Source organism: Daphnia magna, linkage group LG8, assembly GCF_020631705.1.
Source record: "Daphnia magna isolate NIES linkage group LG8, ASM2063170v1.1, whole genome shotgun sequence".
NCBI lineage: Eukaryota > Metazoa > Arthropoda > Branchiopoda > Diplostraca > Daphniidae > Daphnia > Daphnia magna.
This window is the reverse complement of record NC_059189.1, coordinates 3452828-3475797: the sequence shown is the minus strand read 5'-3', so window position 1 is coordinate 3475797 and position 22970 is coordinate 3452828. Positions and strand designations below refer to the sequence as shown.

Here is a 22970-nt window from a genome sequence, read left to right as displayed (position 1 = left end):
TTTACTTTGTTTTAAAATTTTTTATATAAAATAAGAAACTTTATTTGGATACTTTATGTTAGTTTTTGTCTTTTCAAGAAAACATCATAAATTTCGCATCCAGCGTATGGTAAACAGTAGATGTAAACAAACGAATTTGTGTCGTCTGCAAGTATTTCGATCGTCTCAGTTTGTACGGTGCATACAAATATAATGGCTGAAGTTCGGGAAATTATAGCTGCAGAGCTCAAGCTTACGAAAGTAGAGCCCTGGAAAAGATTAAAAGGGGGCTGTAGCAGCAATAACTGGGCTTTTAAAACTGAAATTGGGGAAATATTTGCGAAAATAGATAGTGACAAGCATGTAAGCTAGTTGTCGTTCCACCACTCGCAGTTTTCAGATTTGCTAATGTATCGTCCGTTCAGGGTAGAGATCTTTTACTTGGTGAAATGAAATCGTTGGAAATGCTTCAGTCTGCAGAATCTGTGCGTGTGCCAAGACCAATCAAGATTATATTTTCACAAAATACTGCAATCCTGATAACAGAATACATAAAGTTTAAGGGGTTAGAAGTCTTTCAAGGTGAACTTGGGCAACACCTTGCCATGTACTGAACATTATTTTAAATTACTGAGTTTAGTATGTATAATAATTGTAATGGGTTCATAGGCTCCACTTGAGAAACTTGCAGTTACTTAAGGAGAATGCTGATCAAGCAGTAAAGCAATTTGGATTCTATGTTAATACCTGCTGTGGGAAAATTCCTGTTGATAACCAGTGGAATGAAGATTGGATTGTAATCAGAAGTGTTATGTATAAATTAATTAATTAGATTTCTAATGTCAACTTTATGTTTATTCAATAAGAATTTTTATTGCAAGCAGAGATTGAAACCACAAGTTGAAATGGCCGCTAAAATGGTGAGTTTTCAGTTCCTTGTTTCTTGGACTTTGCATTTTGTGTTTGAATGTTGTGTTTACCATGAATAAATATGGCTAAATAATACTTGCGTGCAACAGTCTGGAAACCGTGAGGTGGAGACGTTATGGTCTCAGCTAGAACCAAAAATCAAGCAGCTCTTTCATGGAGTAAATGTTCAACCTTCGTTGCTACACGGTGATTTATGGAGTGGAAACGCTGGAGAAACGGAAACTGGGCCCGGTAAAGTCGTTTGACTGTTCATAGTATTCAGAATATCAACTTAAATCTTGTGCTTGTCTAGTTATTTTCGATCCCGCTTCGTTTTATGGCCATCACGAATTTGATTTGGCTATTACTCGTATGTTTGGAGGCTTCGGCAGAGAATTTTATAAGAGATACCACCAACTTATTCCGCGCGAAGTGGGATTCGAGGAAAGGAAGTCTCTGTACGAACTGTTCCATTATCTCAATCACTGGTAAATCCATTCAGTTACATCCATGTTTATTTACTGCTCTTAATGACGACCTAACTAGGAACCACTTTGGGGGCGCGTACGAGGAGCAAAGCTTGAAAATAATGCGACGGCTAGTCGCGAATAGCTAATGACCAGAGAAAAAATGTACTCCAACGGTGCACCTTAAAATTCCAGATTAAAAACGAAGAAAGCAGTTTATTCTTTTTACTGGCCACATTATTTTATAAATATAATAATCATTTATTTCCGAATACCAAATTTACGCAAAGGTGCTCCTAACGTTGACATTCTCAGTCGCCTCTATAACGTTTTTGTTCCTTCAGTTTTTTCTGACGATAAAGATTCCCGGAGCCGATTTTCACGATTGGTGAGATGAGGCATCTGAAGAATAGGTAATCCAAGTGATTTACCTAAACAGAGAATGCAAAACGATAAGCTTGGATCCCTTCAAAAAATACAAATATTTTTCACGAAATACTTTGGGCAAAATGTTTTCTTGTCTCGGAGGCACTTTGATGTCGGCTGATGTCATCTTGCTGTCAATTAAAAATAATAATAATCAATGTAATTTTTTAACAAGCAATCTCGTCAGTACTGCTCTGCTTATAGATGTAGGAGAATACGTGTTGCTTCTACTATTGTCCGCTTCCGCAAATTGGTTTGATGAATGTAGACAAGGAAATTCAAGTTTGATGCCATTATCCAAAGGTGTGGCCGGTGCTGAACTATATGGTGGTTTCTCTGGGACCTTAGTGCATCTGCCTTTCTTAGATGTTGTAGGTAAACAAACACCCGAAGAGTCGGACGTGGATGACGATGCCGTAGACACTACGAGCTTTGGCTGTAAAAACTGTATCGTGGGATTCATTTTTGAATTCGGTTCCGGAGACGGAGGCGGAGCACTAACGTTGACAGCGTCTGTCGAAAAACTGTCGTTTAGGTCCATCGTTTCCTCTGTTCCCAAAAATTCGTCGAAAACCATGCGAAGACGACTAATTGCAGCCGCAACAACAGCTGCCCTACAACAGAGCCATTGCAACAAGGAATAAATGAGTTAAATCACACCAGTTTGCCAAACAAATGTTCTATTTTTGAATAATTCCAACTGCAAAATAACTATAAAAATAAACAAAACAATTTTTTTTTTGTGATTTACTTCAATGTAACAGAGTTGACATCTACGGGTTGTTTAAAGGTGAACGTAGATGTACTGGGCCCCATCGATGCCGTTTGAATTTGACTACCCGACGGCCCTTCTCCTGAAGGCGCTGAGAAAACGGTTCCAGGAGTAAAAGCTGAATTTCCACTTGTAGATGGAGTACTTGAAATTGCTGGAAATTTGCCTTTAGATATTGAGCTCGCAGAAGCAGGCGTCGATCCAATATTTAACTTGCCTGGCGCTTGCAATGCGATAACAGGTGAGGCGCCATTGCCCGAAGACGTCCTGTTGCCAAAGTGGAATGATACAGGACCAGTCGCATGGCTCATCTTGGGAAATGAGAATTCAGAAGTGTTGGTACTGGCAGCGGGAGTCAATGGATTCCCGGTAAAGAAATAATTGGCTCTATCCAGGGCTGTGGTGCTACCAATCTGCTTAATGAAAAACACAAAATCATTCATTCATTTGACTTATTTATAATCAATCCAATATTAACATACGTTATTAGAAGTTTGATGGTCTGCACCGACGACCATAGGAGACATGTGTGCCAATTTATGGAGAGGTTTTCCGAATAGAGTAGTTGCCTCCAGTTTCGTTGAAGCAGGAGTGTGGGTGATGGATAAAATGAGGGATGTCAGTTCGGATGCGTTCATCTCCTGAAGTGGATGGCGACACAATTTCTGGAGTGTCTCTATCTGATATCTGTCAGCTAATGCTTGAACTTCAGATAAATTTGCCATAGCTGAGGCCCGTAATTGCCCCGTGTAGATGAAACGCAAAAAATGCTTGAAAATGGATGGCTGCATGTCTTCTATGATGATGTGGCTGGATGACGATTCCTCCTTTTCAAACAATCCGGCCAGTACTGGACTACGAGCTGTTAGGATCGAACGATGGGCAGTAAACGTTTTACTTTTAGAAACCTGTCCAACTTGGAATTCGACATCAGTGAGGCGGCCATTTTTAGCAGAAATCCACAGTTGTTCTGTCAGAAGAGTGTCCTCCAACTGGAAGGCGTAATTCTTCACCGACTCCACAATCCTAAGAGATATCCAGCAGGCAATAGTGAGGGGCGTTTTCAATTCCGTCAGTTCGGCGGAGTAGACGGAATTCGGTCCTTCGGACGAGAGGCGAAACATTCGCCGGCGTTGATCTGGCGAAGAACAAGTAGTAAAAAGAACTTCGCCAATGTCGAAAACGGACGGTTGGCTGGATTTGGAGACCAAATAAATTATATGTTGGAATGCGACGGTTTTGACTCCAAAACACACTTTAAATCCATCTTCTAATTCAATTTCGTGCGATTTGCTGTTAATGTTAGCCACGTGCCATTCAATCTTGCACGTGGTGCTCTTCTCCAACACGGACATTTCCCTACCTTTAATACGACAATGGCTCTATGTATAACAACGACCTTACGTGGCCGCTGCAGGTGTACAACTGACAACACTGAAACGAAAGGGATAGGCAAGAAACAGATGAACAATAAGGTTGGCGTCATTTACGTAGTAATTAAGGACGTGAACAAAAAATTTTTAATTTGATTTTTGCTTACCCATCCTCATCGCGCTAACGGGCAAAACCAAATAGATCTTGGGATTTGCTTTTACACCCCCCTAAAATAAAAAAATATAAAAAAACAAAAAAAACAAAAGAAGTAAGAAAAATTGCGCGTACGCAAGTCTAGACTGGGTCTAGACCTATGTAATTTGGTCTATTACACATGCTCAGATGCAAATTAAGGTCCCCACGGGATTACCCGTGTTTATTCCCGGGACGAAAATAGAAACGAGCTTTATGCAACATTTTAAGCGTACATAAAAGCAAGCTCTTTGTTGTAACATCTACTGCCACGTGAAACAAATTCCCACCGTCATCACGTCAAAAACCCTTGAGGGAAACACTTTTCGTCACGCACCCCTAGTCCCCTCCCAGTTCAATTCAACTGCTGAATAGAGAATGCATTATGCTGCTCTTTTCCTAAGAAGATGAGGAACAAAAACGCCGGGAGCCACGTACTGTTCCACGGCAGAATGGTAAACAACACGAAAAAAAAAGAGAGCTGGTTTTCAGGTTCGAATCCCGAAGGTGAAAACTCAAATGTCTACGAAGGCCGTTCATCAGTTGTGCCACGTTGACCGGCTCAGTAAGCGGCCATACGTCTTTGTAGGTTTTTGATTGCGCCTTTTCCCCCCCACAAAATCAGTTAAATTGAATATTTTATCATGGCGGATAAAGCCGAATCCAGTGGATTGGTGAGCAAGAGCAGCGCCAGTACAGTGTCATGTTTTGCCCAGCATTCGCACCGCATGCAAATGTTCATGTGCGTTTTATTTTTCACGTCGTGTTTCGCTTTTCTGTTCGTCCTGGAAAGTAAATTAACCCAACAGCAGAAAGCATTAGAGTTTGCCTATAAAGAGTTCTATCTAAGACCGTTTCACTACAAGCTGGACCCGTTTTCGTACGTGGAACTGAAAAACGGAGCGCCCATCACTGAGCCTGAGCCACCCAATCCGCATTTCATGTTCTCTTTCGAAGAGCTTCTGCTTAATCGTTTTCTCGACTATTATCTTTGGGCTCAGGGCCCCACAGACGAAACAGATGTCACAACAGATCCGGATAGATTACCTTTGACAATCCAGGCATTTGGCTCTCACCTACGTAACCGACTGTATTACCAGCTGGAACGAGACGAACTCAGCATCAATCCAATCCTCTTGACTGATCCAGCACTACCCACTGACAGTAAACTTTTGTTTTAATTTCGAATCAAATCTGTATGTTAATGGATTTGGATTTTTTTTTTAGTTAGAGACCCAGAGGATGGTATTGATCCGAATAAACTCCTTTGGAATGTGATACCTTACTGTAACGATCCTGTTTTGGAAGACGCCCTTCACGAGCTGGGAAATATCAACGGCTTTCTGTACGCCCGCGGTAACCACAAGAATTACAGGTGAACGTAGTTTACACACACACCAAAAAAACAACAAATTATTCTAATTAAGCACGATTGATTTGCATTTAATAGATTCATCAGTCGTAACGAATCGCGAGACATTGCTTCCATCATAGGCGCCATCCCCATCAAATTAGCTTATTTGCATAATCACAATTTTATAAATTTCCAGAGGTTAGTCAACCAATTCAACTGAGTAAACAAGAAAATCTTTCTAGAAATTTGATATCAAAAGGTACGGCATGAAGAGTCCCATACAAATCAGCATCGTATGCGATCCTATCGAAAGGAAACTCCGTCATTTCTACACGGAACGCTATAACTACAGGGAATGGGCGGAAGATTTCCCCATTTCACGCACGAACTGGTGGAGAGCGGTATTTATTACGAATTTAAATACTGAAATTTGTTTGATTCATTAAGTAAAACCTTTCTTACGGGCAGACTCTAGACGAATGCTTGGACAAGAATCAACGAGAATGTAACTACGACGGAGTGAAAAACATTAAAGCTAAATCCGTTTTAGACATCGGACGTACATGGCTACCACGACGCGTCGAATGGACCATACCACAATTCTGTGAATACAACAGATGCGGGTAAAAACATTTGGGTTAAACTGTTGTACATTATCGACACTAATCGTCTACCTGTTCGATTGTTTAAGGGAGCTGGGACTCGAAAAAGATTTGGAATACGTCAAAGATATCGTTAAACAAGAATATACTGTTGTAGGCACGCTAGAAAAGATGAGTGAAACACTAGACCTTTTAGAAGCTACGGTACCTCAGTTCTTTAAAGGCATCAAGAAAATTTACTACCAAAAATGTACTTAGACTTACTTTTTTGTTGGTTGGGCTGCTATCTTAACTGACATGTTATTTCCTCGTAGTGGCAGAAGTTCCCAAAGATGTTCCTGGTCCTGAAATTCCTGTTATCAGTTCAGCAAGGAGAGCCGAAATGGAAAAGCGGTATGCAAAAGAAATAGAATTTTATCGTTTCACATCCCAGAAATTGGAGAAAGACCTGAAAAAGAGCAAATCAAAGTCGACACAATAAACAAACAAATAATAACAAAACACGGATGAAGAGTTCTTTCCGTTTGTGGCATTTAGAAAATAGTTGCAAGTCACACAGTGGCCTCAGCAGGAGAAAGTATTTCCTTACATTACAGTATTTCACAAAAAAACTTATTCATACAAAACATGGTGATGTGGCAAATACAATCTAATTTGCAATTGCTGAAGGTTATTTACATTTAGTGACGTAAAACATCCTGCTGACACTCAATCCTTTTATAGCAACACAGTAAACTGTGTTTAATACTTTATAGTAATAGAATTTAGCACCATTTTATGACGTAATTGAGTATTACCTTGGAGCAACTGATTTGGGCATACATTTATTGTTTTTGACGCTGTTAAATCGTAGATTACTTGGTACGCTTGAAAAACACGTCATTGTTTACATCCAAAATGGCATTCGCTCACACTGTTGTCGCTCGTTTTAGTCAGCTGTGCATTGAAATTTTAAAAAATGTCTGCTTGAAATTTCTCTGCAATGCATTTACACTTTCACAGAAAAGTATTGCATCTTGCATGTCAAATAAATAATTACCAGTTAGATAGAAACACGGGAAATAAATATTACAATGCCAAACAATAATTTTGAATGAAGGATCCCCATAGATCAGGATGGCGAAAAGCAAATGGTTTCCATCAATAATATACAGGACTTCCACTTCCATAGCTATCATAGCCCGAGTGATGGCCATAACTCGATCCATAACCGTAACCTGCTGAATGACCATAATTTGAGTATCCATAGGATGGTTGGCAGCCTCCATGTTTCAAGCATTTCTACATAGTACAATTAAATTATTTCTCTTTCAACATTGAGACCAGTGATGAATTTACATCTTGACATGACTTTTTACCTTGTAGAGCTTGGCTATTTTCTTTTCAATGATTTCCAGTAAATGTTCTGCTGTTTCAAGATCGTGTGAATCACCAACCTGACCATCAGCAGCCACAGGTGCCACAGGATTGGCGAACGTGCCAATTACCACAAAGACGATAACAAGGACAACAATCTGCGTGTACATGTTTGGAACATTCTTCTAAAAGTTAAAGCAAATTCAATGAGAAATCTAATGGCTCACAAACACACTTACCGTAAAAGTGTTCATGGTAGATTGCAACTTTCTTTACATGGACTCGATGCGATAAAAAGTGGATGGCGATGTCTGCGTAAGAAATGGCTAACTTTTGCTTTCTTCGGACGACTATTTATACTACGCAGCTGCTGTGCACCGGTAATGTAGCAAGGTAATAGCAATTTTCTGAATTGACGCTTCAAAAAGGAAATTTATCGTGTAACGTACAATCCCGACATCTCTTTAGTTATTTCCAGGGAAATCTTCTTTTCCTTGAATGTCGGCCAAGGTTCGACACAGTTTCGTTACACCTGGCGGCATAAAACATTTATTTTCCCCTGTGATGATTTATTTATTTGCACTTCTTTCTTTGTCCCTTTTTCAAGGTGACTTCACCGTAAAGTCTTTACATTTGATGTCGAAATTGCATAATCGAATGTATTTCACAAGGCGGCACCGATCAGCTGTCATTACAAGAGTTACGGCCTCGTCAAGCTGCGGTTTTCTTTTTACGGATGCTTGGTTTAATCTAATCGTTGCTAATGATCCGAACGTGTAAGGTTGTTCTCTTTCGTGTGGTCTGAAATAATGTACGCCATTGCTTTTAAAACGATTATAGCTTTAATCGTTGATTACACATTTAATCAGTTTCCGCTGATTACATCGTGTTCAACTCATTAGCTACGAATTCCGAATTAATACGACACTGACGTTGTAATGTCGTGGATTTTCGGTGGATTAATTCGTCCAGCAGAAATAGATCTTTATTTCCGTTTTCAAGGACTCGACAGAGCGATCCATGGTTTGTATCCATCGAGTATTTTCTTTTTTCTATAACCATCACGCGTCTGTGTAACCTCTCCCAAATAGCGCCAATTTAAACTACGTGTGTGAGTTGGCTGTGTTATTTTCAAGAGAAATAACGTCGAAAAATTCGACTTCTGTTTTGTCTGCGGAAGAGGAAAAAATATAAGAATCATACAAACAACACCTTGCACCCTGATCGTAATATCAGTCGTTACATAAAAATATGTGTAGGTGGGTGGGTAGATTGCACGTGTGTGTGTGTGTATATAGCAGCAACATAACGTGTATTTGTTTGGCTCTAGACGAGATTTCCACGCAAAAACCCCATACATACACAAACAGATATTTTTTTTTCTTTTTTTTTTCTCTTAGAGAAGAAAACATTTTCGTGTAAAAAAAGGGGGGGGGGGAGCGAGAGAAAGTTGTTGCAATCCAACAGGGACGTGTGTGGGGGGGTTTACGAGAAAATATACACAGCGGCGTAAAAAACACGCCCGATAGTCAACAAACTCAAACTGCAAGAAAAGGCAAAGTGTTAACATTATCTCTCCTTTAAAACCATAAAAACGAAAAAAAATTTCCTATTCTCTAATGTTGATGTTACCTACAAGATAAGGAAGGCTAGGGCGTTTTTAACCATTTGGGAAAACATTTGACCATAACAAACTATTCTTGTTCAAACAGCAATTCTTTTTTTTTGTTTTAACAGACGGGAACGAAAAAATGATTTTACCTCGAACAGGGGTGGGGGGGAATGAACTGTGACATTGGTGTACAGTAGGTAATACACAGGTGAGCCATTTTGTGTGGTCAACTGCCGCCGGATGATTGAACACTGGGCGTGTCTTTTAAGTGTGCTGCAATAGTTGAACGGTGAGTAACTCTTGTAAGTGCCAAACCAACTCGAAGGATGGCAGGAGTCCACTGGTTTAAAAAAACAAAAACAAAGGGGCGCTAGGGTGTGCATAATGTTGAGTTCCGATATTTCCACAAAAAGAAATATTCATATTACGCGTCCTGTAAAAATAAAATTACAAAGGGATCTATTTTTCTATCTCTACAAACATCCATCATTCAATGATTGAGTTCAGCGAATTTCTTCCAAAAATAGAGCCTTACACACACGAGTATGTATAAATAAATATTTATAATAGAAAAAGGAAAAAGAAGGAAAGGGCTGCTGCTTCACACGTACGCACACAAGGAGAGGAGCATTCGCCGTCCTCAGCCCTGACGATGGATTTATATACCAACCAGCAGCATCGTGAAAAGAAATCCACGGTCCGTGTTCACGGTTTACACAACTACGCGGTACAAGTTCGTGTACGTTCTCAATAGTAATACAAAATATTCTCCCAATTTACTTTGATGGATTTTTCTTTTTTCTTTTTTTTTTTTCACTCCATGCGGAATAAACCGCATTTTAAAGAGAACGCCAGCTGGATTTCCGCGAAAGGAACTTCCAACGACGTCCAAAACGGCTCCGGCTGCGGACAGACGTGGGCAAAGAGCGACGTGTGGCGTCGTAGAAGCGACGCCTTACTTCGTCCACCATGACGTCCACTTCGTCGCAATCGTCTTGCGTGTTGGTAGCGCCGGCATCCTCGACATAGCCCGACTCTTGGCGAGAGATGGGCTGCAATTGTAGCCATTCCATGATCCGTGCAGTTAGCGGCAACTGGATAGTTTCAGAGAAAAAATTGGAATCCAAAAAAGACGAAACGAAAAAAAGGAACAACACGGTCATGCCGGTGATTAATCATGCCACTGTCGTACATATCATCAGCATGGAAGAGTTATTTGAAATGTTATTCTAGAGAGAGAGAGAGAAAAGCTAAAATAGCGGCATTCAAAAAGGAGCGGAAGGAGCGAGCAGAAAAAGGCAAGAAAATAAAAAGGTTAAATAGAAAGAATCCCATGACTGCCACATTGATAGGCTGCTGGGGAAAAAACAAATGACACACACGAACAAGTAAAAAAAACAAACAAGCGAATTGGAACAGTGTCACGTGAGAAATCATCAAAGTGGCTGAGTAAAACCGTGTAATGTCAGTTTCAGATCAAACAGGTACAGAGCTAATTCTTGTGTGTTTTTCTTGATTGGATTTCTTATTGTAGTGGCTGTTTTCTGGAGAGGAATTGATGTTAAAAATGAACTGATTTTCTTGTCATAAGATTCTTTTTTTTTGTGTGTGTGTTTTTCTCTATAGGATCGTCAATCAATCGGCGATTATGAGAGGAGAGAAAGAGAGTGTAGTAGAGCCTGTTTTATGTTCTTGGATGCAAATACTTTCAAAAAATGCGGATGAGATTTTGATTTGAGGAATTTGTCCGGTTGGAAATGTGCAACTGTTTCGACATGAAGGGGGAGTTGAAAAAAACAAAAAACAAACGAGGCGATAGTTTTTTAAGATGTGACGTCATGTCAACATGAAAAAGATTTTCTTTTCATTTCATCGTGTCCAGGGAGCCCCCAATTTTTATTTGGTGGTGTGACGGGCCCAAGAAGTTCGCTGGACTTGAGCCAATATCTCATTGCGGTGTGGTACCTTCTCCGAGGTGGAACGGGTTATGAAAGGCCCGTTGCGGCGGAGTGTACCACCGGATACGCTGGACGGAGTGCGGCATTCGTCACTTCCTCCGGCCTCGTTGCCCAGTCGAAGGTGCTCCAATTGCTGATGGAGAGTGGGCAGACTAGGTCGACCTTGACCGCCGCTAGTCATCGATTCCAATGACGAATCCATCCGTTGGCGATCAGAGTCGGAACTGTGCAAAGAATTGATACTGGCGCCACCGCCAGAACTGTCCTCGCCAATCAACTGCAAACGGCGGATGACTTCCATCGATCGCAGGGCGGCAGCTGAAGCAGCCGAGGCCGTCGACGCAGCCGCCCCCTGGAAATGTCCAGAACCCAATCCGGAATCGTGCGATCCGCTCTGATCCACGTCTCCTAAAGGCAAAATAAATGTGGTGGACGAAGGCCGCTGTAAGGCACTGGGCAACGGGTTCACGGCCGGTCCGTTATGAAGCGGACCGAGATTATTATAGCTGGGCGAGTTAGGCGAGTGATAATGAGGTTGGCTAATGATGGCCTGATTGCCTCCAACAGTCAAATGACTTGGCGAATTTTGGGCGGATGAATTGTTGGTTTGAAATTGGAAGTAATTTTGCGGGTTGGTGGTTTGTTGCTGGCCCATCATTCCGGGACTGAGCGGAGAACCGCTCATGGCAGGAGGTAATTGTTGGAAATGAACTTGCTGTTGTTGCTGTTGGACGGCTTGAGCCAAGAGGATGGCGTACTGTTGTTGCTGTTGCTGCAACTGATGCTGCAACTGGTGAGCCTGCATTTCGCGATTATTCTGCACGGAGCTGGCCGCGGCCGCCGTCAGCATTGCGGCGGCCATGTTCACCAATTCCTGCTGGCAGTCCACTTCGCGCAAAGTGGGAAGCCGAGAAGAAGCTTGCTGTTGTTGGGCGGCCATCATCTGAAAATTCAAAGGCTACCGCGTCACCATAGAGAAGCAAAATAAAGCCACCAATCACCGAAAACAAGAAACGCTCGAAAGCCATCAAAGGATTCTATCCGGATGGAAGGGCCAGGGGATAAGATGAATAATCACGCAAAAGACTGGAGAACTCACCTGAGGTATGGTCGATGGAGTCGGTAAATTGGAGATGACTGGAACTTTGCTTTCAAGCTCCTGCATTTGCGTCACCAGCGTTTGAATATGATCCAGCAGCTCCTTGTTGTGAATTAAAAGCTGATGCGTTCGGGCCTGTTGACATCGAAACGTTTAATATTTTGAAGGTGTTTTTTTTGTTTGTTTTGCTTGGGCGGGCTGGATTGAGAATATTTCGTACCTGGGCTTCGACGCGGGCGGCTGTTTCAGCGGCCAGCTGATCTTTGAGCAACTTGACTTGAGCGATAGCCGCTTGTGTTTGCTGCTGTTGTTGTTCCACTTGTTGTTTCAGGAGCAACACTTCGTGTTGCAGAGCCAACGGAGTGGTGCCTTGTTGTTGCAATTGTTGTTGATTGCCCTGAGTCGGGACGGCCGGCTCTGAGCGTGGGTACGATTGCTGTTGATGAATCAGTTGCTCGAGTTGTTGAGTCGAAGACGGTTCCAGACGAACGGGTTCCGTGACGATTTTCGGAGAAGCGTCCAAGCTCAAATTGAGAAGATCAACCGGATGATTGTGGTCAGTGACCTCTGCTGTTCCGTATTCCACTAAATCATTCAACGATTGGAAAGGCAATAAGGAAAAAAGAACAAATTAGCTTAGGCCTTTTTCCTTTTCTCTCTTCAAAAAGGTCAAAGAAAAACCAAGAAAAATGAAACTTAACGAGCGAAACGGGTTCATTAGTTCCCGAAAGTCGTGGGAAAAAAAACACAACAAACCTTTCGACAACATTATAGTTCATCAACTGCTATTTAAGAAACACAAAAAAAAAAAAAAAAAGACGCCGAGCGGCCCTTAAAACTTGAAGAAGAAAAAAGAGACGGGCCCACATCCATTTTGCTTTGTGTGTGTTGTTCGAGTAAGCCCTTTGGTCCAACTTTGTTATTTCTCAGTCGAGCACCTGTTCTTTTTCACACTGGTCAGGTCATCGGGTCCGTTAATTTTTAACCAGACGGGGTAAAACTGTTCAGCTCATGAAGCGTGGGATGGCAGCCACGTGACGTCTTTGCTCATTACCATCATTTTTACTTAAAAATCAAATAGTATGTTAGCTCATGCGACAGGCAACTATTTCGAGAGTCTACGCAACCCGTGCCAACACCTCCAACAAACATTTGAAAAAAAAAAAAAACTAAATTTCGAGGAAAAGAAAATGAATTTGGGCCAGGGAGCAAAAAGGATTCTGCGCAGTGTGTGCGTGCGTGTGTGTCAAGAAAGGACAACACACACACCTCCGCACTTGCGTGACTGTCTGCGTTTCGAAAAATAGATCGGACGGCGTCCACAGCGACCAAAACGCGCGCTGCATTTCCCTTTTGTTTTTGTTTTTGTTTTTGCTAGTCGTCCGAAATCAAAGAAACCTACACGGAATCACTGCGGCCCAGGAAAAATAAAAAAAAATAAATAAAAAAATTGGAAGCCAAAAAATAAATAAATAACACCCGAGTTGGAAGTGAGCCACGAACAAACAAATGGACGGATGACTGTACAGAGCGGATCGCCTTTCCCTTTTCACCTATCGTATTTCATTTTTCTTCCTTCTCTAACCATCTATCTATCTTTCATTGGTACAATCTATCGTGTGTGTGATTGTCGGCCAAACGTGATGGCTCTCGCCGGTTGGCAAACTTGAAATAGCCACGGCAATTTTTTGTTTTTCGCGTGATGCGCACATCACGAGCAAAATTAAAAAAAAAAATGGCAAGGACGTATTTTTACATTTTTAAAAGGCTATAACGCAAATAAAGAAGCAACAAAAAAAACAGCGTGTAACTATACAGTGCTGTACTAAATCGTTCAACAAGAGTCTAACGATCCGTGCTTCCCGCCCAACTCGGAAGAAGATGGACGGGACTTGACGCCCCACCCTTTAGGTGTTTGAAACCAGTAGACTACACACGATAAGAGTGTTCGTGTCATTTTAATGGCCACACAAAAAAAAACCCAAAAAAACAGGGAAGGGGGTTGATACTGTGGTTTTTTTTTTCAAAGAAAAATTTGAAATTGATCCCGACCGTCCAGTCCTTGACACGGAGGTTGTAACAAACAAAGATATAGGTCGGGTTTTTAACGAGATGCGACTAATCACTGGAGAACTGCGCGACAACGTGATGAATTCGACCAGCGGCTCCGTCTAAAATTAACTTTATTGTAACACTAACGTGCGTGCGTGTGGGGTATCAAAGAGTTTCGTCTTCCCACCAGTTCTATTGTGATACACACACACTTTGGTTGTTCTGTTTGTTTTCTTCGCGGAGAGAACGGAGAAAGCCAAAAAATACAAAAGAGTTGCATGACATTCTTTTATCGGGGCCCGGGGAAGTTAGAAGAAAGAAGAAGCGAGTTCTCTTCTTTCGCACACACGAGGAACATGTGGGAGGAGACCGCCCGTTGTGGCGATTCTCTGGCGATGACATGACAATGGCCTCCAGACACTGATCTTTTTCCTCTTCTACCAACACGAAAATAGAACTCCTTTTTTTATCCCCATCGTTGCACCGTGCCAAAACGAGATTTCTCTTTTTGTTCTTTTACGCACAGCTTTTCAGGAGCGCGTCCTACACCACAAAGAAATAAAAAATAAAAAAGATCGTGCGGATAGAGGAGAAAAAAAAACCTTGATCTGGCGGCCCAATCAAAAGTCGACGTCTCTTCAGCATCCCTTAACGGAGTCAAGTGATTTCCGGGATGATAACTCCCTCCTCGTTCACAACTAATCAGCATTTTTTAAAAAAATCCAGATTGCTTCCATCTATTTTGGTCGGTACTTGAGAAACCTTTTTGTATAGGGTAGAAAAAACAAAAAAAAAACAAAAAGGATGGGGGTCCCCTAACTCGAAAACGGTGATGGATGCGCAGCCGTTCCTTTTTGCGGCAGAGAAACAAGAGACCGGATTTATGTATTTTGTTTTTCTCCCCGTTGCGGCAACAGGCTCGGAAGAGGGACCAGCCGCTAACGGAAGGGTGTTTCGCGATGCTATTTATATAATCAGCCGCAGAATGGGAGAACGCAAGAGAGAGAGCCTAAAATTTTGTGTGTTCTCAAAAAATGGGGCGCCTGCTGATCGTCAGGCAGACGAACTTGAAGTCAAGTGAAAATTATTTGTAAATTAAGAATGAAGCATGTGGCTACCTGATCGGACGGGCAGTTTAATGTCCAGGCTGGGCAGAGACAAATGATCAACAGATGATTGAAGATCTTGTTGACTTGCTTTCTCTTCTTCGACTTGGTCGTGAATTTCTTCTTCTTCCTCTTCTTCGTATTCTTCTTCGTTTCCATCGTCGTGATGGCCCATGGGCGGAACGGCAAACTTGTGGCAAACTTCAAAGGCTTGACCGACTGTCCGCACGATTTTCATGGCTTGGCTCTGTTATTTCAACACGAAAGAAAAAAAACAAATAAATTGAAAGAAAAAACACAAATTCACGCACAAAAAAAAATTTTGGTGTTTGATTGTTGTTGTTGATCTACCACCACGTTAAAAATAAACCCGAGAGGCCAGGGGAAAAAAAAAATATATGTTGCTAAACAACATTGTAAATACATTATATACACAAGAATAAACATTTCTGGCCCGTATTTTCAATTTTCTTTGGCGCGTGTGACGTGCAGCGCCAACTCCTTTCTTTTTTTTTCTCGTTCATACAATGTTTGACGGAAGCCAACAACAAAAGAAAAATCCTATACACAACCGATCCTTTTTTTCTCGGAAAACACACAAAAAATGTGACGTAAGAACCTCGAGATCGACGTTCTCCATGCTGTCCGAAAATCCGTGATCTTTGAGTAAGGCCTGCTGTTGATGCGTTTGCGGTTGGTGGGACGAAGCGCCGGCTTCTGCGCTCGTGACTTCCGGATCGCGGAAAGAAAGCTTCTTCCTCGGCCTATCGTGCAGCTGATGCTGTTGCAACGACTGCGCATTTTGCGACAATCCAGCTGCTGGATGCTGAGGCAATTCAATCACGGGAATTGTTGACATGGCATTCGATTGGCCAGCGGCCGCTGTTGTCGTACTGTGACTCAAAATCGAGACTGGAGGATTGTGCGGCTCTACACTACTAGGCGGCGGATGAGGCGGATGGACAAGAAAACGATCGGTGGATGCACTCAGCCAACTTTCGGATCGCTCGCGGAATCGCTGCTTGAGCATCTTCATTTTTGTTCAAATTGTGAAATTCTCGCGTTCCAGGAAGAACAAAACCGAAACAAACAAAAAAAATCCACTTGGCCACCGTGGCGATTTAAAAAAAAAAAAATGCACTTTGAATTGATTAACAACCTGCTACTGGCGGAATTAAAGGGTTCGACTTGACGGAAGCCAGGGCGATTGAGGACTGAAAGGATCTCAGTGAGGTCCAGTCATCCAGTGGCGAGAAGAAAGAGAGAGAAAAAAAGGGAGGGGGGCAGATAGAAGGGAGGAGGCAAGAACGACGAAACATTTACAGAGTGCCTCTCCAAGTCCCGCCCTAAAACTGCATCATCCGACGTCGTTGGCCGTCGTCGTTGGCCGACACCGGCGACTTGGGAACCCGACCAAGAGAGATCGGTCTGTGTCATGTGGTCTTCTTATCGGAATCCTTCAGAGTTTTTCTTCTTCTTCTTTCTTTTTTTGACCAGATTCAATATAGACTCTTGGATTCCGCTCTTGACGGAATGATCGTCCAAACCAAAAAGAGAGCAGAAAAAGGGGATCGTTGGATTCAAGGATTCGGTCGACGGGCGCACCGTGCAAAAACACAATGCCAATTGCGGCGGCCAAAAAGCTCAGAGGTCGTCGTCGGTAGATACCCAATAAAAAGTGAATGGGTATTTAAAGGAAAGGGGGGGAGGAGGGGGCGAATCAGCGGCGCCCGAAAGACGCCTCGCCAGATAAATCGGGATAAAATGTCGCGTACAAAATAATAATATCGAAATTCTTTTTGCACTAGACTGCTAAAATAAGATGATGATATTCTCGTATTATTTTGCTGTTTTTTTTTTTTTTGAACGGCTCGAACGTCGGCGTTGTACAACTGCGCACGCAAGTGCGGTGCGCTCTCTCACTATTTATAGAGAAACATTTTGCTGCCTCCTATTTTTTTATTTTTTTGTATTTCTTCCCTCGTCTTTTTTTATATGCAGACGACTTGAGTCCGCGTTTTGGCGGGCCGAGATGCGACGGAAGTTTCTCATCCATCGGCGGGATATCGGGGGGGAAAAAAAGGTAAAAGATAACCGGATGGCAAATGGATTACTCACTTTTTTGGTCGTTTTGAAGACGTTGCAGCGGAAAAAGTTGCTGGATGCGTCGCGAGCGATGTAACTAAAGATTTTCAAATCTTGCGAGTCGTGCGACACGTAAAAGATCCTGACAACAACAAAAACAAGAGAGTTTAGAAATGTCAAAAAAGGGGGGTGGGGTGTGTGCGTCATTGTGAGTCATCCCGGTGTCATTTTAATGAAGTCACCGCGCTCCAAGAAACTCATCCAATAACGGCAGACATAGATATACAACACCCCCTCCCTTCTACCCGTCGGTCCGTCCTGGTAGTTTTCTTTGTTTTTGTTTGCTTTTTTAATGTTTATCGACCTGTCACTTTTACTCGAGGTCGTTTTGGAAAGAATTCAAAATCTGACGTCGATATGGATGCCCGTCTGGCCTTCCGTATTGACGTATATACGTCGCGTATTTGGGTCGAATGACCGCACGTTCATTCTCTGTGACGTCTGGCTTCTTCTTTTACATAGAAAAATGAAGCGCTCTAAGAGTTGCATGGCAATAATCCAATTGTCTTTTATGGTCATTTTTTTTTTAATTCCCTTGTTCCGCTCCGGAACCAGTTGATCCAATTAACGAAACGAATTCAGGCTAATTGGTCTAGGCAGTACAGCTGTACCCCCCCCTCCCCTGAAATTGTGATTGGGAATTTTCCCCTTTTTTTTCAAACTAATTCTTTTAGTTGTAATGTTTTTTTAAAATGAATTCGTTTACCTGTAAACGGGGTGTTGCATCAGCAGAAGAGTGCTGTCATCTACCGGCCATTCTTTCTTCTGAACGCGGGGGGTCAACCACGTTCGTTGAAATCGAAAAAAGAAATTAAGATACACCAAAATTAGATTGACGCCAAACACGCGTATTGCCAATAACACGTTTTAAGCCAAGAAAATTCGTCTACGCCAACGACTCACCTTGGGTCTGCGTTTGTAAAGGGACACCTTGACGCCGTCGACTGATATTTCAAATGTCACCTTCTTCTTTTTCATGCCCTTGGACTTGAACTCGTACTATTTTCAGTTTAACAGACAGACACCCACACACAAAAAAGAAAATTTAATTTTATATCTTGACCTAAAAAAAAAATTAAATGAAAATTTACTCGAATTCGACGCATGGCAGCAACGATTTCCATCCGGTTGTTGGGCCGTGGTACATCCAAACTGCCGATGTACTGCAACGAAACACATCCCCCATAGAAAAAAAGAAAGAAAGACAAAACTATTAGACATAATCATTTTCCCCCAGTAGTCTATGATTTCAGATCAAAGGTGAAACTAACCCCCAGGTATACACTCTCTACACAATTCCACGTGAAACATAATCTAAAATTGGAAGTTCACACAGCCATGTATATACACCGGTACAATGCATTGCCTGTAGGCGCAAGACGTAGGTGAATTTTTATATTGAGCTTACACACAACACAACGGCCAGAATAATTTCCCGGTCTGATCGACCCGCTATTCAATTCGACCTACAGTTGATTGTGCTGTCCGTGTGTCAGACTAATGGAATACATTTGCATTAACCCTATCTCTAACCCTATTTTATGACAGTTAACTCTACGTTGGGGATTTCACGATGCGGCGCCTAGTTACACGAATGAGCCGTACCCGAAAAAACAAAACAAACAGGAACCTTGAAAAAGAGATAGGAAACGAGACAGACAGAGAGATAACAAATACGTAATAACAATGGCCCTCGAGGTTAAAACCGCCAGCCACGGAGTCTACACAAACACACGGCGTAACAAGTGCGGATGATCAATTCCAAACTCTCTGCGTGTGTGTTGCGTTCAGGTCGACTGACTCCCGCAAAAAATAAAAATAAATAAACAGAAAGATGCCACACACAAAAATTTCTAATGACGTCAGTCCCACCTAACGACGTCATCTCTATTATTTTCGTAAGCAGAGAATACACACACAACAAAAAATGAAATTCAGATTCGAAAGGGTTCGATGAGTCTTTTTTTTTTCGCAAGTAACGCGGGATTTGTGAGTGGGCTCCTACGTAATGCGCCATATTCGACGATGTCTTTTCAAACTGCGTTCAATTTCACAAGCGTTGGAAAACCCCCCGTGTGCTTACCGGTTGGCGCAGGTGTGTCCACGTCCATTCGGTATTTTGTTACGTTGCCCACGGGTGAATGCATACGATCTTATTTAATGCTTCGGATAGATACATAATAGTTATAATTTTTAAAAAAGGGGGCTTTAAGGCCGTGCAAAATTCGTGATGAAATTCAGGTAGTCAAGGCCACGCCCCTTTCTATTTCTGACAATGCCCTGCCAACGTTGTTGGGTCGCCGCTTGTTATTGTTGGGAATTGCCTTGATTGAGAAAAATAACAACAAATAAGAAATGAACGTATTGGCTAAGACGGTCAACTAACCGAATTTCAAAATTGAAAGGAAAATAATTTTGAAAAAAACCCCAACGGTTTTTTTATTTGTAATCCTACGTGAATGTACGTGAAAACCGCAATAAAAAATACGCGCTAACGAGTGCTTCTGAACCGGATACTACTTTTGAAGGCGAAATTCGACGTTCTACATTTTATTGCGTTCGTGACAAATTCAGCGCTTGACAGACGAGATTGCGACTGTTTTGACAAATCATTAAAAGGGCGAAATAAAACTAGCTGGCAATTTTGAAAAAAAAAAAAAAGAGGGGACAGAAATGGGAGCAAAAACAAGAGTATGGGAGTGGTAACGCGTTTCCGGTATTACGCCCGAATTCATTGGATAAAAAAAAAAAGAACTTTTTTTTCTGGTTGTCATCTACCTCATCAATCAAAAAATTATTATCCATTTCTTGGAAAAAGAAAAAAATAGCGAGCCATTGTGAACTTTTATCAAGTCAACGCAGACGGTATGGCACTCGAGTAAAATCGATGACCGAGAAAAACAGAAAAAAAAAACGGGACATTGAAAAGTTCAATGTAATTGCATGTACGTTCTTTTTTATTTGGCTAGCAAACCACATTGTTCACACTCAAGTGGCCGACTAACGGTGAGACACTAACAAGTTTTCCAACTGCGAACTGTTTTGTACTTCTATAAAGTAATACCCTTGATTGTGTAATTTTATTAGCATCGTAAAATCGTCGGGGCCAACAACGAAGAGGACACGAATATTTTCAGTTGACAGGGTCAAAAGTGTAGAAAAACTAGGCGGGCTATTTTCCCTGATGGATCTGCACGATGACACGAAACCCGGAAGGAAAGAACTCAGAAGAGCGTGACGGTACGACAACCTCGCGGAAACACGACGTCATTAACGCAAACAGAAACCTACTTTTTCGTTATGGATTTTTGTTTTTAAATAGCAACAAATTGGTCACATCTTATCGTAAGAGTGCCTAGTAAAATTTGATAAGCCAAAACACAACAGAAATGGGACACAAGCCAAAAAAAATTTTCAGTTTACAATGCGAGAAGAGGACGAATGTGGCGTGTCTGTTTGAAAAAACCTCACTGTGTCTGTCATCAACAGCTGGCCAGTCAAAAAGAGTTTGTTGTTTCGCCTATTCTAATGTCCGGTTGATGCGCGCACACCTACGGGCATCCGGTTCAATCTGTCTGTGTATAGGATGAGCTGTCGGATCGACATTTCCGTGATCCCTCAGCGCCCTCAATTCACCTCTTTTTTTTTAAAGCTTTCCCTTCGTGACACGATACATCAACCGCCTACTATAAATAATGAAATTTATTTCAAACATTCTACATTGTTGACCACGTTTTACTGGGGAAAAAAATAATGTATCTACCTGCAGGGAGTTAAACACGAAGTTTTTAATAAATTGAAAAAAAAAAAAATAGGAATGGAATGTTTAATTCCAACCCTCTTTTTTTCGGGGGGTGAACAAAGAAAGGGAAAAAAAAATTGAGGGCAAAAAAATAAAGTTATCTACAAGAAGAAGAAGAAACCTCTTCTTTCTGGAAATGGTTAGTAGAGAGCCCTGGAGGAATTCTCTGCAGCTGCCCATCAGTTTCCATTTAACAGACCGGTGGAAATACGAAGAAAAACCAGCAGCCCCCCTCTATTCAACCCCGACCGCCCACGGGGTGTTTTAACAAAGTTCATCAAGGCCCTTCGTGGGTCATTTTCTTTCGTTCTTTGTCATAACTTTCTGACTCTCTCACTAACTAACTCTCTCCCACCGAAACGAAAACGAAGTGAGGGGGAATACAATCATCAAAAACTTCTCTGCTCTTTAACTCTCTTTTGTGTGTGTAACACACACACACACACAAGTTGTGGTACTGCACACCAGACTTTCTACATATGCCACGCGTTTCGTAGCGGTTGAACGCCAATTGGCATGGAACAAAACAATGCTGGAAAAGGAACAAACGATAACTTAGAAATCGCATGACTACAAACAAACTGCTGGCTGCTAAATCCCCAATGACAATTAACACAAAAGAGCTTCTTTGAAAAAGTGCCAACACAACGATAGATCGTGAAACTCTTTTTCACTCACCTCGCTAACTGTCAAGTAACTTGGTGATTGAGTGTCTGGGCTTTAAAACGTGCATGGAATGTGACGTCAGAGCAAACAAAACAAAAAACTTGACCAAACAGCATCTCTTCATTCCACCCTAAAGGATGCCCACAAGAAATGGGAAATACCCAACCAGTCAATCAAACAGTTGCCATGAAACATACAAAAAAGAATTCACGGTGACCTGGCCATGGTTACACTCTGTTGCTAGAGACATGTAACAATTGTTTGTTGCCATAAAAGTTCAATTACATTCCAGAATCAACTTACTTTAGCCTGGAAGACGATGCCATGTTGAAAGGATTCATCCGAATGTAAGGGAATCCTCAAGTCAAAGTCATTATTAGGCACTTGGCAGTAAGTTTGCTTCTTGTTAAAAGGCATAGTCCAACTTTTTCGAGTGTCTGATTAAACTTTCAACTACAACATGGACTTGTAATTGAAGTAATTGATAAAACTGGGTGGACGAGTACACACGAAACACACAACAACATGAAATGAAGAGTTGATCGGTCGAAAGCGGCGTGGAGCTGGCCCTGACGGGAGACTCGCTCACAACACAACACGACGGCAGCCCAGCCGATTCCCATTTGAAGTGTTTTTAGAGAATATATATACACTTGGGTAGGTGAGTTCGGCAGTCACTGTGAAGCCGGGCTCTCTGTGTTCACGGATGAAACTTTTTTCCGTACCTAAAAATGAGTGTTTTTTATCCGCAGGGCTTTCTGTCCTCACCCTCCCCCCCTCACTTCCCTCCCACTCCTTTCCTCTCTTTATTTCGCTTTTTTCTCAGCGTTGCCACTCTTCAACTATTAATAGATAGCATAAAAATCCGGGTTTACTATTTGACCGTTTGGACTACTCTCACTCGTGCAAATTGGGAAAATCCCAAAAAATGAGCTTTCCTTTTGCTGTGATTACAGTGTGTGAATATGCAGCGGTATTTCCAACAACGTTTTTTCCAGACAAGTTTGCTGAGACCTGAGAGCAACCTCGTGCCATCGCGCCTATCGGCGATATTTGCATTGATCGCACTTTGGACGCCGGTCGATTGCATAGCTGGATT

General features: G+C 41.9%; 5 protein-coding genes and 1 long non-coding RNA gene across 13 annotated transcripts; 2 read left to right on the top strand and 4 right to left on the bottom strand.

Moving 5' to 3' along the window:
* Positions 1-136: 136 nt before the first annotated feature.
* LOC116935978 (fructosamine-3-kinase) lies at positions 137-1851 on the top strand. Of its 2 annotated transcripts, none has more exons than XM_032943198.2 (7): positions 137-342; positions 405-586; positions 649-775; positions 864-899; positions 999-1140; positions 1202-1376; positions 1435-1851. In XM_032943198.2, the coding sequence occupies exons 1-7, from the start codon at positions 193-195 to the stop codon at positions 1502-1504; spliced, it is 882 nt and encodes a 293-aa protein (XP_032799089.2). In that variant the 5' UTR covers positions 137-192; the 3' UTR covers positions 1505-1851. The 2 variants fall into 2 exon arrangements, with proteins under 2 accessions (XP_032799089.2, XP_032799088.2); XM_032943197.2 differs by having other exon boundaries at positions 138-342; positions 846-899.
* Positions 1386-6477, bottom strand: LOC116935972. Of its 4 annotated transcripts, none has more exons than XM_045177896.1 (8): positions 6340-6477; positions 4094-4154; positions 3036-3987; positions 2533-2966; positions 1972-2395; positions 1855-1912; positions 1631-1786; positions 1386-1537 (listed from the first exon to the last, which is right to left on the bottom strand). In XM_045177896.1, exons 3-7 carry the CDS (start codon positions 3906-3908, stop codon positions 1677-1679), a joined length of 1899 nt encoding a protein of 632 aa, XP_045033831.1. In that variant the 5' UTR covers positions 3909-3987; positions 4094-4154; positions 6340-6477; the 3' UTR covers positions 1386-1537; positions 1631-1676. The 4 variants fall into 4 exon arrangements, with proteins under 4 accessions (XP_045033831.1, XP_032799078.2, XP_032799075.2 ...); XM_032943187.2 differs by lacking the exon at positions 1386-1537 and having other exon boundaries at positions 1552-1786; positions 2533-2707; positions 2771-2966; XM_032943184.2 differs by lacking the exon at positions 1386-1537 and having other exon boundaries at positions 1552-1786.
* LOC116935974 (heparan sulfate 2-O-sulfotransferase hst-2) lies at positions 4628-6737 on the top strand. The gene is made up of 7 exons (XM_032943189.2): positions 4628-5283; positions 5347-5494; positions 5570-5671; positions 5733-5874; positions 5942-6096; positions 6165-6325; positions 6390-6737. Exons 1-7 carry the CDS (start codon positions 4764-4766, stop codon positions 6554-6556), a joined length of 1395 nt encoding a protein of 464 aa, XP_032799080.2. The 5' UTR covers positions 4628-4763; the 3' UTR covers positions 6557-6737.
* A 146-nt stretch (positions 6738-6883) lies between these two features.
* Positions 6884-7826, bottom strand: LOC116935980. Of its 2 annotated transcripts, none has more exons than XM_032943204.2 (3): positions 7671-7826; positions 7434-7589; positions 6884-7356 (listed from the first exon to the last, which is right to left on the bottom strand). In XM_032943204.2, exons 1-3 carry the CDS (start codon positions 7683-7685, stop codon positions 7216-7218), a joined length of 312 nt encoding a protein of 103 aa, XP_032799095.2. In that variant the 5' UTR covers positions 7686-7826; the 3' UTR covers positions 6884-7215. The 2 variants fall into 2 exon arrangements, with proteins under 2 accessions (XP_032799095.2, XP_032799093.2); XM_032943202.2 differs by having other exon boundaries at positions 7434-7616; positions 7671-7815.
* A 2659-nt stretch (positions 7827-10485) lies between these two features.
* On the bottom strand, positions 10486-22591 carry LOC116935970 (capon-like protein). Of its 3 annotated transcripts, none has more exons than XM_032943178.2 (9): positions 22175-22591; positions 18495-18566; positions 18307-18402; positions 18110-18168; positions 17377-17485; positions 15271-15505; positions 12321-12685; positions 12101-12235; positions 10486-11959 (listed from the first exon to the last, which is right to left on the bottom strand). In XM_032943178.2, the coding sequence occupies exons 1-9, from the start codon at positions 22286-22288 to the stop codon at positions 10940-10942; spliced, it is 2205 nt and encodes a 734-aa protein (XP_032799069.2). In that variant the 5' UTR covers positions 22289-22591; the 3' UTR covers positions 10486-10939. The 3 variants fall into 3 exon arrangements, with proteins under 3 accessions (XP_032799069.2, XP_045033830.1, XP_032799074.2); XM_045177895.1 differs by having other exon boundaries at positions 10486-11944; positions 22175-22589; XM_032943183.2 differs by lacking the exons at positions 17377-17485; positions 18110-18168; positions 18307-18402; positions 18495-18566; positions 22175-22591 and adding an exon at positions 15878-16686.
* LOC116935985 lies at positions 13186-14882 on the bottom strand. The gene is made up of 2 exons (XR_004401527.2): positions 14755-14882; positions 13186-14695 (listed from the first exon to the last, which is right to left on the bottom strand). It is a non-coding gene; the product is annotated as an uncharacterized LOC116935985 (long non-coding RNA).
* Positions 22592-22970: the final 379 nt, after the last annotated feature.